The sequence below is a fragment of the Aquila chrysaetos genome, chromosome 9, assembly GCF_900496995.4.
Source record: "Aquila chrysaetos chrysaetos chromosome 9, bAquChr1.4, whole genome shotgun sequence".
NCBI classification, from domain to species: Eukaryota; Metazoa; Chordata; class Aves; order Accipitriformes; family Accipitridae; genus Aquila; species Aquila chrysaetos.
The window spans coordinates 15,196,647-15,213,203 of NC_044012.1; the positions used below are offsets into that span (position 1 = coordinate 15,196,647).

General features: G+C 34.0%; 1 protein-coding gene across 8 annotated transcripts in view; it reads left to right on the plus strand.

Moving 5' to 3' along the window:
• Positions 1 to 16,557, plus strand: part of PHKB (phosphorylase kinase regulatory subunit beta) — an 88,928-nt gene that overhangs the window by 23,644 nt on the left and 48,727 nt on the right. For 7 of the 8 annotated variants that reach the window (XM_030026428.2, XM_030026427.2, XM_030026429.2 and 4 more), the window contains 5 exons: positions 270 to 385; positions 7,847 to 7,910; positions 13,324 to 13,419; positions 15,113 to 15,310; positions 16,064 to 16,121. In XM_030026428.2, the coding sequence (XP_029882288.1) occupies positions 270 to 385; positions 7,847 to 7,910; positions 13,324 to 13,419; positions 15,113 to 15,310; positions 16,064 to 16,121 (532 nt within the window). Of the gene's footprint in view, positions 1 to 269; positions 386 to 2,782; positions 2,883 to 7,846; positions 7,911 to 13,323; positions 13,420 to 15,112; positions 15,311 to 16,063; positions 16,122 to 16,557 lie in introns of all 8 variants that reach the window. The other variant, XM_030026436.2, reaches the window with a different exon arrangement.

Sequence of the window (16,557 nt, forward strand, 5' to 3'; positions counted from 1 at the left end):
ATTAAATCATTTTTATCACTGCCTTTGTAGGAACTTTTGCATAAATCACATCATCACCTAATTTGGGACAGCTCTTAATATTTTGTGACTAAAAACTGGTTTTAAAGCGAATATCTGAACTTGGGAACATCATTCTCTGGGGTGGGGGGGGGAAGGATGGAAGGCACAGTTATGATGGCTGAGGAGAAATAACTTCATCTTTTTGAAAAAATGAACAGAAGAAAATATGCTTTCATTTTCCTTCAGTCACTTATCTTTCTTTCCTACAGGTGTCCTTCATTCAAAATCTTGTGTTTTGCGTGGAAAGAGCCTATCGTGTACCAGATTTTGGTGTCTGGGAAAGAGGAAGTAAATACAACAATGGCAGTCCAGAGCTGCATTCAAGGTAGGTGAGCGAATGTTGCTCTTTCAGTCAAAGTAACTAAATGTGATATGAATAAAAAGAATTCATGGGCAGAGTTAATAATAATGCATTAAAATCCTGTTTGAACTAAATTAAGGTTCTCTAAAGACTAAGAGATGTATTTTGGGAAAATGTGAAGCATAATTTCATCATCATATGCATGCTGAAATAACCACATAGATGCTTAGCTATGTGAGTATTCAAATTCCAATAATGATGTGCAGCTGCATGCATATAATTCTGAAAATTGTGTTCAGAACAGTTCAGACTTTTGAGGCATGTGCAGTAGATGGGATCCACAAAAAGGTTTAGGAAAATCCTGATTTAAGAAAGTGTTGAATCATGAGTCTAGATTTTCTCTTCTCCACCATGCTGGGAGGAAGATGCTGGATGCTGGAGCATAGCGTAGTGCACAAGTTCTTTTCCAGGTTCTTCAGATGCTACAAGTAAGTGAGCATTCTGACCACTGTCCTGTGAGACAGTTAGGAATGTTCTTAACATTTTAATATTAGAGTGGTCCGGTTCACATCAGTGGAATTGCTCACATGCTGTCTATCTTGAAGGATCAAATCTGTAATCTGACAACTTGCTTTTTCTCACGTTACTATTGTTTTCTTCACTTTTTGACTTCTGAGGTTTTATGAATCATAAAAATGGCTATAGCTTGGATATCTTAGGATTTTTAAAATATTATTGATCATTGTAATTATCATGGGCTTGCAAATAATACATGTGTTTCTTCCAGTCTTTGATGTTGCCAAATGAATCTGTGTTCTCGTTTTAGAAAGAAATAATTTTTCTTAGCTCACATACAGGCATGTATTTTAACATATAGATATAATTACACATCATTGCAGCGAAACACTTAATTTAGGTATGTTTTTTTCAGGGCTTTTGTAGAGTTTTAGTACCAGTGTGAGAACTGAAGACTCCCAAGTTGTTATATAATCTGCTTCATTAGTTGTTTGGGGTTTTTTCTTCCTCCTGGGTCTGTAAAACTGTCGAATGCCAGATTACATGAGTGTTCACTTAAAGAATCTTATACTTCCTTCCGCATCTCACCTTGTACAAATTTGCAAAAGAAACACTGAAACTCCTGTGTCTCCTCTTGTTTGCAGCATTCTGGTTATTCAGTACGTGAATTTCCTCCAGGGAAAACTGAACATATTTTAATGAGATGGAAATGGGCATGTTGCCTTCTCTTCATCTAGACTGACATTTATAGGTTGGTTTTTCTAAGGGTGAAGTTTTATGAGATGGACTGAGCCAGTCTAACAAATCATTGAGCTGGCACAAAAGGAAGTACAGAGTTTGGTCCTAATTTAAGAAGTAGACTTTGGTCATCAGAAACAAGTATTGCCCCTATTTATTATTCCTTGTGTGCATGTTGATACTCTGCTTCACTGTAGGAAGCCAGTAGACAATTTCCCTTGTTCTCATAAATCAGAAAAAATGGAAGAGGAACATGCATCAAAAGATGTATTCAGATATTATTGAGGAAAGCCCTGGGTACACTAAAATACTCTCTATACTTTGTTGTGCTCCTGTTGTAGTGTATCTACCTAAGAGAGCTCTAAAAAAAAAAAATTTAAAAAATTCAAGAAGTGATTATAACTAATCAGGGCTAGTCAAGAATGATGTATGTATGTCTTCAGTGATTATGGACTCCAAACCAGTCACTTCAGTTTCAGTATTAAGTATGCTATACTCCTGGCCCTGAAAACTCACACTGTAAGTCTACATACAGTGTGTGTTTGCTTTCAGAATTAGAAGTTAATTCTTGTCTTTTATTGAAAGAGACTTTCTTTTTAAAGAAGATGTTGTATAATACGAAGTCCATGAATAATAACTGCAAATTATGGCCTGTGTTAGAAGATGCAGATATTTTAAGTCTTTACTCAGTCTTGGTATTTTCTCTTAGTTCAAAACACTTCTAATAAATGATAAATAGCAAAACACTCTGTGGACCAGGTCTTTACTGATGTATGCAAATTCATGTCTTTTACTGGTTCAAAGGCAAGATTTGTAACAGCTTTTATTATAGTGTGATCCCCTTCCCATATGGCTGAACTTCTGAAAAATTAATTTGTCCTGTAACCATTTGATCAAGCTGTTCTCCAGGCATCTGCTGAGTACCTCTGCAAAACGTCTTTGACATCTCCCATATGTACTGTGAGAATAATGAAGTTGCCAAAGTGCAGTATCTTCATATTCCAAATCTAAGACTGTAGAGCCTTGATCTTGCTCTTCTGTGTAGTGGAGGTATACTGCTATAGTGTTGTCCTTCCTTGATCTATTTTGTTTTGTCTAATTGTGAAATTATTATTATTGTTGTGGGTTTGTTTTTTGTTTTGTTGTTTGGGTTTTTTTTTTTTTAAGATCCTTTGTGGTGTTTGATGTTCCAGTTGAACTGCACAGTTCTTGGATGGAAGCAAGAAACTGTGAATGGGAGGAGGATTAAGGATGTATGTGCTTTAAGGTGTGTTTTGACTAGCAGTTGCTAAGAATATGCTAATTTTAGTGTTTGCCCTCAGATGTTTTACTGAGAGGGTAAATCTTACAATTAAAAGTTACTGGGAATTATGAATGATGTTTAAGTGAATTTACTAATGCTTTTTTAGCAAGCTGGAAGTATAATTTCTCTAGGTTAGTGTCAGCTTCCCCTGCCCCAAATCTGGATCAAGGTCAAGTGTTACCCATAGTATTATGATTGCAAGACTTCTCTTGATAATCTGTGACAAATCACAATAATTGGCAGCTATAGTAAGGTCTACAAGTTGCACCTGGGAAGGTTCAGTATAGACATTAAGAAGAAGCATTTTCACTTGAAGTGCAGTGAAGCACCAGAGCAGGGTACTCAAAAGAAGTTACGGAGTCTCCATCCTTGGAGGTTTTTGAGACTTGTCTAGATGAGGCTGTGTTTACTTGAATCGGTCTTGGTTATTACATCTGGCTTCAAGTGAGATTTCATGTTGGACTAGATGAGTTCCATATGTCCCTCCCAACCAATGACTTTGTGATCCTGTGAAATTTTCAGAGGAATATTTAAAGAGAGTTTGGGTTAGGCTTTGTTTTGGGGCCATCTCCAAGTAAGCATCTTTTTCTCTGGGAATACAGTCCAGCAGGTTAACACAGCATGTTCATAGTGGGTTGCTGAGTGGAGGAAGGAACATATTTATTAAAATACGTTTTGCCTTTAATTCATACTCTTAAACCAGTCCACTTTTTTCTGTTACTAGGTTGCAGAGTATGAAGAATGTATTTTCTGTAGAAAGACATGAGCATGATGTTTATTATAAAACTTCTTTTCTAATTTGCCCAACAGGAAGGTATTAGTCAGTAGGAATGAAACAAGTGTCTGAAGTGTGATCATGGTTCTGAAGTGTGCAATGTTTTGTGCTTGTTCAGTCTTTTGAAGACATACTTGATACTACAGCTGTTCTCAGACTTTTTTTGTTTTAAAGTAACTTCCTGCTGTCAGTTACCCATCAAACATCTGGTAATCTAAGGTGTGTATGGTGAAGGGAATGCTTGATATACCATTGTAATGTGAAGAAATATTACATGATGGGGCGAAAGAAAGCAGTATTTTAATGTTGAGTCATATTTTCATTTGCAAATAATACTTGTGAGAGTACTGAAGTCTCCAGGGGCTTTGAATAACTAGAGGTAGAAAAATACTGATCAATTACAGTAAGTATTATTCTTATTGTAGAATAATGACCAAGTATGTAAAATAGAAATTATTTCAAGGAAAGAATCCATATTCATATTCAATTTTTTTCAAGCAGTATCATCCTATTTTGTAGATAAAGTGAGTAGTTTTACATTATCTGAATACCAGTCATTGTTGCTGTTTGAACAACTATTACTTCTCTTCTTTTTGTCAGTAACTTTTTTCCTGCTCTGAAAATACCTGACTGTTGGTATTAGAAGTGTTATTTGGAAGGGAAAAGAAGAGTATTAGATTTTAACACGTGATACAGATTACAGTGTGCAGGATTTCTCCAATTTTCATTTTCTATGTACGCAGTTTGATAATAATAAACTCCTATGAAAAGTTCTGTTCTGAGTCATCACGCTAATTTCTTTGATCAATTGCTAGGTTATAATTAAAATAGGGCAATTCTTAGAACAATTATATTTTTCTTTAAGTATTTGAAACAAAGCCAGAAAAATAATTACATTCACAACACTTCTGAGCTCAGTTTATTCCTTCATCACATTCTCCAGTACCAAAAGCTTTCATCAGCAGAAGGTACCGAACTGAGGGATTTTACCACTGTTTGATGGCAGCTGCTCAGACCAGAACTTAGTTAACCTAATCAGCTTTCTCTTGTTGAACCAATTAGAATTAAATCCTATGAGTACTATTTCTGGCAGTGTTTCAGAAAGAAAGATGGATGTTTATAAACCTGTTGGTAATAGTTAAAAAGAATGATAGAATCTGAGATCGGTGTCTAAAGTACTTCTAATATTAAAACCAACCCAGGTAAAACAGTACTTAAAGTAAACAAATTCTGTAACTCTGCACTGTGTTTTTACACTGAAAATTATTTTCAATATTTTCTGTGTAATCAAAATTGGATCCCTTTATTTACAGTAAGGTAAAAAGTTTTCTCTGATCTCAAAATACTGCATCAAGTATGGAAGAATAAAGGTTAAAGCACAGGTCCCTGTTTGCAGTTTTCTGACAATTTGGTTGCTTTAAGATTTTTGGGCTGGATAGTGCAGTTGTTTGTCAGTACTATCACAACTCCTCTTACACAGAAGTTCAGGATTATTAATGATTAGTTTCTGAGTATTTTTTCTAACTCAGTGTTGCTTCATTAATTATTTTTATAAACAAAGTAACTAGGGCTGTCTTGTTCACAAAGTACATATTCCTAATTGTTGTTAATTTTACTGTTTCCCTGCAAGTGGAGTGTGGCCCTCAGACCCTTAAGGATGCTTTAATTTTTCACAATCACAACTATCTCTGTGCCAACGTTGTTCTCATGTTATCTGGGCACATGGATCCTCTGACAAACTATTTTTTTTTTCGTTCCTTGTTTGACAGTACTGTGTAGTTTTTATCCCAAACAAAAGATGACAAGAAAATTGAAAGTGTGGTTGGCTGAGTGGATAATCAGTAATAGAGAAAAAAGGATATAAACTTTTAACTCCCTTTCTGTCCTTTTTTTTTTCCTTAAAGAGAGTATTTGAAGGAATTACTGTGCTAATAAGTAAACTGTTAAATTAACTGGTATATTCTGTTTTTCCCAGACTTTTCACAGTTCTTAAAACTTCAGACTTTTCAAGCATCTATATATAGTAGTGTAGATGTTTGTGAGAGTTCTTTTTTTGTTTTGTTTTTTTTGTTTGTTTGTTTGTTTTGTGTCTGTGTTTGGTTTGGTTTTGTTTTTCTCCACATTTATGTATTATGCCCAGCTGGAAAAACCATGGTAGCTGCATCTAAACGGTTGTTAGCTGAGGACAGTTTCAACAACTTCCTCTCCCTTATAGGGAAAGGCTTTATGGAAGGGTGAACCTTTCAGTTCCTCTTTCCATTGATTTTTATCTTGCTGAGGTTGGAGGCTTTCTTCCTGCAGTGTTGATCTATGTCCTCGTACTAAGTTCTGTCACTTTTGTTTACCCTCATGGTCTTTTTTTAACTCTGAATCTTTTGTCATGTCAGCCTGATTCATTCTGCTTTTTCCTTTTTCAACCTTTTGCTGTATGTCTTCAGATTTGTTAACTTCTAAAGATAACAAGGTAGACATCTATACTTTCCTGTTATTCTGCTGTCTTCGTTTTCTGTTGTCTCATTTATTGTCATTTTTTGACTAAAAATATTTCAAATTAATTGTAAGATACTTGGAAAGCAGAGCTCCTATCTAAAGGAATGGGCAGTTAGGGAGAAAGATGAAACTTGATTCTGAAGGAGGAGCTTCAAAACTGGGACAGATGTTTAGGGATAGCACATGGGGTGTCAGTGAAGTCAGTAAATCACTGTTGTAGTTTATACAGAAATGAAGCAGAGACAGATAAAGGCACATTGGTCAGAGGCACTGTAGCTAACTGGAGACAAAGGCGTAATTTAAAGTTTTAGTTTTATGAATAAAGTTGGGAGAATTATACTAGGCTTTATTTTACTGGGTGCTCTGAATCTGTTTTACCAGATAGGTTAAGAGAATGTAAAAGGTGTTTGTTTTATTAGCTAGACCTTCTGTAGTATTTCTAGTTCCTATACTTTTATGTTACCACTTAGAAAGCAGTGCAAAGTCCTTTCCCTACTTGAGTGCTTGTATTCAATAGTGGAACTGTCAGAAATCCGGTAGCATTACATATTAAGTTTTTAAACTCTAGCACTGTTGGGAACTAGGTCATTTAATATTTTACTTTTTGATGCCCCGTGACCGTAACATCTAGAATTTTGGAATCAATATGCAAAAATGTAGTGTTTTATGTGTATGTTAATGCTTTAGGTTCCTTACTGCAGCTGAATGGACATACGTGAAGTTGGCCTATCTATAATTATATGTTCTTTAAAACAATATTTCAAAATTCTGCTGTCATACTTCAAATTTCATATAAACCTGTCAAAAGTATGTAGATTTCTATTAGCTTATCTTGAGCTTTTCTTTAAAATAAAAAAAATAATCATCAAAAGTGTGTGTGTGCATTGAGACAGAATGCTTTTTTTTTTTAAATACTCACAAGGAAAGTATAAGATGACTTTTAAAAGGCCTTTTCATTTTAAAAATGTAGTCTTATGTATACTTTTATATGTACTGTATGATTTTCATAATCAGTAATATATTTTAGTATATCATCTGATTAAAAATTATATAATGATTAGTGATTTTAGTGCTTAATGTCTTTAAACATGAACTTGCTAACTTGAAAGCTTGTTGGTAGTATTTCTGGGTCTTGTTTTCGTGATGGATACTGGTCATGGAGTAGGTGAAATTAAAGACGTTTCACTATACGGTTGATATCAGAAAATGCTCCTTTTTTGAATTCTGATCGATGAGTTCTTTTATTATATCGAAAGCTAGCTAGAACTCAGTCTTTTAAAGTTTAATGCTTGAGAGCTGGATTGAAAAATTGCGTTTAAGTAAATCTTCTGTTAATACACTATTAGCAAGACCTTGAAATACATAATGCCAGATGTCTAGTAGCAAGGTGGGAGCAGAAGTGCATTTTCCAGATGGTCTCTGACATTTGAAGACAAATAAAAATGCTGAAATGTGTTTTTAAAAAAAACCAAACAAACCCCAAAACAACCCACCACCAAACAACCCCAAATTTGCTGCATCATCATTTTATTAATGTAAAGGTTAAGCACAAAATTCAAATCAAGAAAAGATCATAGTTCTGAAAGCTGTCAAATGTATTAAATTTTAGTCTGGGCTCGAATTATGATACCTCTGCTTTTTTGTTGTTTTGTTTTCTCCTCAGTTCCGTGGGGGTGGCAAAAGCAGCTTTAGAAGCAATTAATGGTTTCAATCTCTTTGGAAATCAGGTAATAAAAATGTTTGTTTTCTTTCCTTCTTTTAGCAGTAATGATTTACACTGTGGATCAGAGGATATTGAGAAATATCTAGCAGAGTTTGTTAGATTCCAGCTTTAAAGAAAGTTAGTTTGCAAACAGATTGCTCCTGTTTCAGGTACAGAATTCGTCTGATAAAATCATTAGTGCTCTTGCTATCAAGAAATACTTTTTTTTCTTAAAAAAAAAAAATCTAAAATGATTGCAGCTTATTCTGAAAAGTGACTTGGTTGCCAAAAAGGTGGGTTTTTTTTCGGAATTGTGTCTGTTTATCATAATACAGTATGCCTCTACCTACAAGCATTACCTTACTTCTGTCTTCTTCCTTCATGTGGCTTTTGATCAAAACTTTAAACAAGCTACTTGTACGTAATCCCACTGTTTTACTGGGTTTTAATTTCAGTATGTTGCATAGTGGTAAAAAATCTTTTCCCATCCTTTCACATGGCTTGGATCAATTAAGAAAGCAAGCCTTTTCTTAGATTTTTATCTCTGACTTGTATTCCCCTTCTATGTGCATTTTTTTTAGGTGTTCTACCTACAATAGTGTATAGCTAAAATAAAAGAATACTCTTCCAAATTAATGGTCTAGAAAATGTACAAATGGAACAGATACGTCATTGTCAGGCTATCTGTGTTATTAGTGAATGGAAATGAAGGGTAGGAATGCAGCTGAAAAGAAAGTTGGATAGCATCAGATGTGTGTAGAAATATTTATAAAACTTGCTGGTGAGTTTTGCCTGTAAATTGTGTGGAAGGGAGGATAACTTGGTCACAAAGTGGTGAGCTCAGTACGCTAAGTAAAGCTTTCCATGTTGCACTGTTTTCTTGGAATCTTTCATCCTTTTTGACTTATGACTGATGGACCTCGCTCACATGGCCAAATGTCTGAATTTCATACAAAGTAAACATTAATTGATGAAACATGCTTTATCTCTTCTTAGGGTTGAGTAACATTCAAAACTTAGTTTAAAAAAATAACATGCTTACATGAGTAGCATGTTTTTATACTTAACATATTTTTTTTCTGAAATTAGGCAGTATATGATCCTTTTGAGTTTTGATAATTTTATATAGTGAACTTGACTTGAAGTACTATTTGTATAATTTTTGAGTAAAGTTTCTGTATGTTCTTGCTGGCTTTCAGGTATGATTTTTATTTTTATTTTTTTCTCTTTCTGTAATATCTGTGCTCTCCTTTTGTCTCGCAAGTCAGATGGAGCTGACTTCCAGATTGTGGTATTTGTCTATTTTCAAATATTCAACTTTAAGAAACTTGGTTAAATCCACTGGTTTGCCATAAAGAAAAATAGTACAAAGGAGAGAAGTTATAAATGGTAAAATAGTAAATGGTGAATAAGGGGAATGCTCTTTGCATGAGCTAATGAGTATAAGCTAGGTCAACTGTAAAGCTGTGAATGGGAAACAGTCCAAATTATGTTCCAAGTTCCTTTCAGTACTCCTTGGTTTATTGAAACATTTTTTGTTATTTGTGTCTCCATTTTTCTATTGGTAAAATGGAAGGTATGGATCGAAACAGTCATATGAAATAATTATTAGCACTATTGGATAAAAAGGTCTTCCTTATAGTTTATTCACATAAAAACAACTGTTGAACTTAAACTTTTTAGAGCTATTCAGATGCTTGGGATGAAAAGTATAAGTGACAATTTGTTTTAAATAGTAAGCAACTGACATAGAAGTACAATCTATTAAACAATCTTATCTATTGATGAAAAACGATACCACTTACTATTATTAGACTCTTCTTTGTCTTATGGCATAAAACAGGAGATCCTCCTAAACAAGGATTTCTGACTCTGTAGACTTAGGCATCCATTACAATTTTTGTGGCTATCTATTTGTGGTAGGGTGGGTTTTATTTTTTTGGGGGGGGGGGGGGGGGGGGTTGTGGCTTGAGTTTTTTGATTTTTGTTTTTTTTTCCATCTGTATATTTGTACTAGTATTGTAGTACAATAGACTTGTTCTGTTTAGAATCCATGCCTCAGGAAATATTGATGGCTGTTTGCCTACGAGTGAGGAAGTATGAAAGTGCTCTTTATGCATACACAAATGCACTGTTTCAAAAAGACTTAGGCATTTGGTCTAGTTTTGGTTTACTTTATGTACATTTTAAAAGCTGATGTTACGCATTAAGAACTAGGAGCTAGTAAGGATCTTAAATAACGATTATACATAATACTCACACATTGTCAGTATTTCAGAAAAAACATTTCTCTACAATCTTTACCTTCCCAACAGTCTCAAGCACCAGTAAATGTGGCTGCTGTTTTTTTTTTTAAATTATTTTTTACTAAATTCTGAAATGGATGAATAAATTGCTGAAGCAAAACCAGTTTAAGTGCTTTGAGAGTTTATTTCAAAGATATTTAGCATAAACAGAAACCGTTTTGACCTTCAGTCTGTGGCAGAGTTTGCCTTTGTGCTTAACTCCAGCTGTGTTCCAATAGCTTTGAGAAATGCTGCTGAGCCCCTCAAGAGAAACTTGTTTGCACCTGCAACTACAGTATTGCAACCTGCATAAATCATGGCTGGGGACAATACACTGCTCAGCCTTTCCATGCAGATTTTTCGACTCACACTGTGGATGCTGGAAGAGACTTAATAAATACAAATACATAGTATTGTAGCTGCTGTCACACATGCATGTGTGTTATGTATCTTTTACTATATCATGATAGGGCAGAATCCTTGTGCATTTGTGGATACACCCAGAGAAGACAAAATAAAGGTCACTTACTGTTGATATCCACATAAGTGTTCCTTCCCTCCCTCCCTGAATTCTAGAAAACATTAAAAAAGAGTATATTTCTGTAAGAAATCATACTACCATTTGTTCTGTAACAAAGCACTACTTAAGTGATGTTTGAATATTTTTAATGCATCCTTTGCTATGCTTTCTAGGTGCTAGATAGAAAAAAGAACAGTTATGAATTGAAAACTGATTAGCTTTTTGTTTAATCTGAATTTTACATGCTTTAGTGTAAAAAGGAGTTAATTCATGGTTTTTAAATGCTGTTCATTTTCATCTCCATCATACCAGAAGTATTTCATAAAAAGTGGGAGTTATAAGCATAAAAATACAGTCAAGCTGTAATCCTAACGTTCCCTCAGTGAAAGATTTGTTTTCAGATTGAGAATTTTTAATATGAAGCTATTTAGTTTCTCATTATTTTGCTTTATGACCTATGCTAAATTTCTTATATTTATTCCCAATGTATTGTATATCTCTGAAACAATAGTTATAAATCTGTATGAAGTAGTTAATATGTATGACATTGGCATAAGAATTCTGCTATAATCCTTAACTGTGCATTGATCGTAGCCAGATCCTGAAATCATTGTGTCGTCCTAAGTTCTGCAGAAGCTTGTATGGAAGAACTATAAAAGTGGGCCTGATTTTTTTTTTTTTTTTTTTTTTTTTTTTTTTTTTTTTTTCCATTTAAGATGCAGTGTGAACTGGTTGCATTTCAGTTTGGTTTTACTTAATTGCTTTAGAATCATCACTACTAAAAGTACTGTCACTTATTTTATCTTTTTGTGGGCTTGATATGGTTAACCGCAAACCTCTGGTTTCAGAGTATCGCAGAGTATAAATAGCTTAGCATTTGCATCATTAATGTAAGAATTCCAGTTTAGCTACAATACCTACAATTTTTTTTTTTTTTTAGAAAAAATTGCACATCAGCAAAAATACTATGTAAGGGGACGTGTGTTTACTGGCAATGTGAGTTAATGAACTAATGAATTAAGTGCATGGTACATGCATGTATGCACTAAAATGGGACTGCTAGTGACAAGATGAACACCATTTCAAGTTTGACCTACTCATAGTATAATCAATTGTTAGTATATAAGCTACATATCCTGTACTAGTCTGTGAAAAAAATTATATGTGAAAAAAAAAATCAAGCCTTTGTAAGGTGTCCTTACTGCAGAACTTTACAATCTTTAGAGAAGTGAGAAATAGTTCATTTGTAAAACAAGATGCTTGGGGTTTTATGAAATGCAAATTAGTCTGACTTTTAATCCCCAAAGAATCCTTTACTGAAGCACAGATTTTGAAACTGCATTTTCACATGTGTAGACAGATTGTTCAGAGTTTGTAGATGAATTTAGAGGTTTGTGAATAATCAGAATTGGGATTAAGAAGAAAGTAGAATAACAAATCATCAAAGCAAATGTGATTATTTGTGTACTTTCTTATCTCAGCACTATTCAGTATGTCTTGCTAGAATGATTAAGAGAACAGAGAGATTATTTTCCATGAGGACAGTGGAAAAACATGTTTTGTTTAGCCTAGCAAAGCAAAAGCTGAGTATTCATACAATAGCTATGTATAATTAGAGTGTGGCTAAAGAGTAAGTAAGAAAAAACCTCTGTTGTTTGGAAAGCCAAATGTATGGATGCTAGTACTGACACAAAAAGAAAGGTTGTTAGCTAGTTATGTAGAAACTTAGCTGGAAATTAAAGTTTTTAGTAATTAGAGAGGGTGGGTTCTGGAACGGTGTTCCTAAGAGAATAGTATACCAAAGAAACTGACTGCTTTTTAGGAGAAATTTAGTGAATTTATGAAAATTTATGGCATGGTATTTATGACAGTAATGGAATAAGTTCAGTGTTGAATGTGTCTTCCAATGGGGTAGTGATACTGAGATTCATTATCAATTACAACATATGTGAAGTTATCTCTTCATTACAAACTGCATTGAGTTTCCAAGAAATTGCCTACTGATAATACTTTTAAATGCTGTTGATTCTGTTTAAACAGTATTTCAGCTAGGGGAATTTTTCCGAATGTTTCAGTAAGTATCAAAAAGCTGTCAGAGAGATACAGTGTAAAATTACAGAATTTTACTAGGAAATGGGTTTTGCTAAGGAGTAGATGTTGGTAACGTAGACCTTGAAATAGCTGAAAAGCAGGTTGTCTTTATTTGCTATGGAAGTCCTTTTCCAAAGCAGTACCTCAGGTGAATATACAATTATTTGTGTTCTAACAGACTTGTAATGAAATATTCAGCATCACTATTTGGAACATTTCCTGCAGTCACAGGGAGGGACAACTACTTTTTTGTTTGTCCTTAATATAGTCATCATTTTTCAAGAATTGATGGAAGAGTTCATAGCTTGAATGAATCATATAATTCATAATCAGTAGTAGATAAAACCGTCTATTTTGGGCTGTACTTAAATAGGTTTGAAAATTGTTTTCAACTTGATGTTGTGTTACGTTCTCCGATTAAAATTACCAGCTTCCAGACTATTACAACATAAAGAAAACAAAACAAAGAACCAGTTAGTTTCACCAGCATATGCTAACCTTTCTTCTTTTCCCCTTAAATAAATTTGATGTTCTGTTTACAGGGCTGCTCTTGGTCTGTTATATTTGTGGATTTTGATGCCCATAACCGTAACAGACAGACTCTCTGTTCATTGCTACCCCGAGAGTCAAGGTCTCATGTAAGTAATTAAATGAAGTTCACCTCAACAGAGTGTGGAGAAAATAAATGGATGTGAACATAATGGCCATCATAGAACTAAGAATTATGTTCTGCTTAATAAAGATAGGAATTTGCTGGGAATATGTTACAGTTTTGCTTCTTAAAGCACATCTACACTGTGATGTAGTTCTTTCTCTGAAGTGGAATTATGATGGCATTCTTTATTTTATGAATATTTAGGTTAAACATGGTAGCCTGTTGGTAGCTTTCTAAACAATTTTAAAATGAAATTTAAAATAATAATGAACTGCAGTAACTTACGTAGGGTTTGCAGTCTCAGTGATTGTTTTTCTGTTGGCTTAGTTTCCACTGTACACTCAGTGCCTGCATTTTTGAAACACTTTATTTTAGCTTTAATTCATTCTTTTGTCTAGAAAAGAAGCCTTTAAGGTTGGCTTATCATAAATTGCTGAATATGGAGAATTTCTTGTTCTTATAAGCTACTGTTACAAATAAGTATTTCCTCAGTGAGTAAATCTAAGTGACATAAGTATAGATTAATTTAAAAAAAAAATCTATTTCAGTACTAGCATCAAAGGTAAATTTGGTTTTTGAAAATCAGTAATTTAAAATGAGTGTTAATAGGGTTCTACTGCTTTTTTTTGTTCATTCTGGGATATAAGAGCATTTTTGTTCCTGAAACAGACTATTAATCTTCAACATTAATAGTTTACTCATTGTGTAGAAGAATTATAGCAGAGTTGTAATACTGGTTAATTAAAATAAAAGGCACTGTCAGCTACTTTTTTATAGTCTAATGGTCTTTTAGAACTCTTTTGCTGTTTGTTATTTCCTGGAGACTTGAAATATTCCAACAGAAGCTGGTTTCTTAAGTTACTTATGCTACAGAAGCTATCTTTGTGTCCTTTTTTTTTCCTTTTATGGGTTCACATCAAAGATATAGGCCAAAAAATGGTATTTTAAATGGTTGAATGTCTTAGATATGTCAGCAGAACGGAATAACAAAATCGCGCGTGACATAAGAATTATAACTTAAAACTACTTTTTTGTGTTTCTGTAAGCTTACCTGTAGTGGTGATGCACTAGTTAGTAATTTTTCTTGTGTTTTTAATTCATCATAGTTGCACATGGTTCTTGAGAAATGCTGCTTGTTTTTTCCTGAAATTATTCCCTCATCACCTTAATTGTAAATCAGATAGGCTTGTTTGTTACAGCATCTGAAGAATATTCTTGAAAAAGCTTTTCAAAAATGATCATTTAATCATAGTTACTTCTCAGCATAGCATCTTTGTAAACTGTCTGTGATTCTTTTTGAGCATAGGAAACCCAAATATTTGTGTTTCCTCCAGGAATAACCTGGAGGATATTTTTTGTTTCTAAACCCACAAAGTTCTAGAACGTATTCACTTATCCCTGCAGATTATCAACTGCAAAGTAGGTCAGATTCTGAGTCAAATGAGTTGTCTTTTAAATCATATATCTGAATATTGGGTTTGTAGTTCATCCTTACATGTCTTTAGAAGCCTTGTTTTGCACACTAATATATTAGTAGTATGATTTTGATAAAGATAAGATAACGTTCAGAGTGTATATTTCACTTAGTAAGTTAAACCGTCTTTCTTTGTGCATCAAATAATTGTCAGAGATCTCATTAAATTTGTAATGTGCTATTTCTCCCTCTCCTTCTACAGAATACTGATGCAGCTCTTTTGCCCTGTCTTAGTTATCCTGCATTTGCTTTGGATGATGAGGTTTTGTTCAGTCAAACACTAGATAAAGTTATGAGAAAATTGAAAGGAAAATATGGGTTTAAAAGATTTCTGAGAGATGGGTACAGAACAGCGCTGGAGGACAAAACACGACGTTATTATAAACCAGCAGAAATTAAGGTAGAGGAATACCTGGCCTATATAAGGACAAATTTTGGTTTTCTAAGATGTTTAGGCAGTACTTAAAAAAAAAAACCAACCCCCCCCCCCCCCCCCCAAAAACCAAAACCCATAACCAAAACAAAAAAAACCCCAACCCCCAAACAAAATCCCCCCCCAAAACCAAAAATGGACACCCCCCCCCCCAGTATTTGCAATTTGAATTGCACAGTGATTCCGAATTGCTTCAAGTGAAGCAGATGCTTTTTGTAATTTAGCATGTGCAGTTTTGAGAGATTGCTAAGTCAGCAAGTTAGTCGTTGATTCGTTTTGTAATGAATGTGCTTCCATTTACATTTAGGGTACAGTTGATTTCACATAACAAATAAGGAAGTTATTTATCATTTTATTTAATTTCACAGCTGACTACAGTCTGAGTGTATAGAAAACAATTTTGCTTTTGACCACAGTATTTATCAGTAAAGGTATCTAAATGAAAATTTACTTTTTTTTCCTCCCCAATAGCTTCTCTCTGGAAAATAAAACATCGATTATATAAATATTCTGCTTGAGAATGAGCCACAGCTTATGTAAAGGCACAGTTAACGTGCCCATAGAATTAAGAAGCTGTAACCTAAACAAAAAGTTGATGTACTAAGATGTTTTTGGATTCATGTTTGGTTTTTGTTGCTTTGAAATTATTCAGTAGGATATTCAAATACCTTTCATTAAACCAAAGTGATGAAATGTGTGATTAATTTTTCTTCTTTTCAGCTTTTTGATGGAATTGAGTGTGAATTTCCTCTGTTTTTTATTTTCATGATAATTGATGGTAAGTACAGCTTTACATTCCTGTTCTTTAAAGGCATTAGAGAGATGAGCCCATAGAGGAAAGATAAAAAATGATTTTCCTGTCCTGTCAAAATAAACCATAATGCAGTGACACTAAATACCCCATTGAGAGTTCTGCCTCATGGGTTGAAAAACCCCAAGCACCCAACCCCTTATAATTCAGCACTTTTAATGTGAGCTATTTTTAGAATATAACTCGATAAGGCTTTTTAAAAAGCTTGAATCTGTGACATTCAGTCCTACATTGCCTTTTAAGCCTTAAAAACTTTCACAGTGTATCAGAACTTTGCAGCAGCACATGAGAGAAAAGGAAGTGGAAGACAGAACACATGGACAAACTGAATGTTGCAGCAGGTCTTTTCAAGTTGGATTTTCTGTGATAATTGAAACAGAGTTCAGAAGAGAAGAAAGCAAAC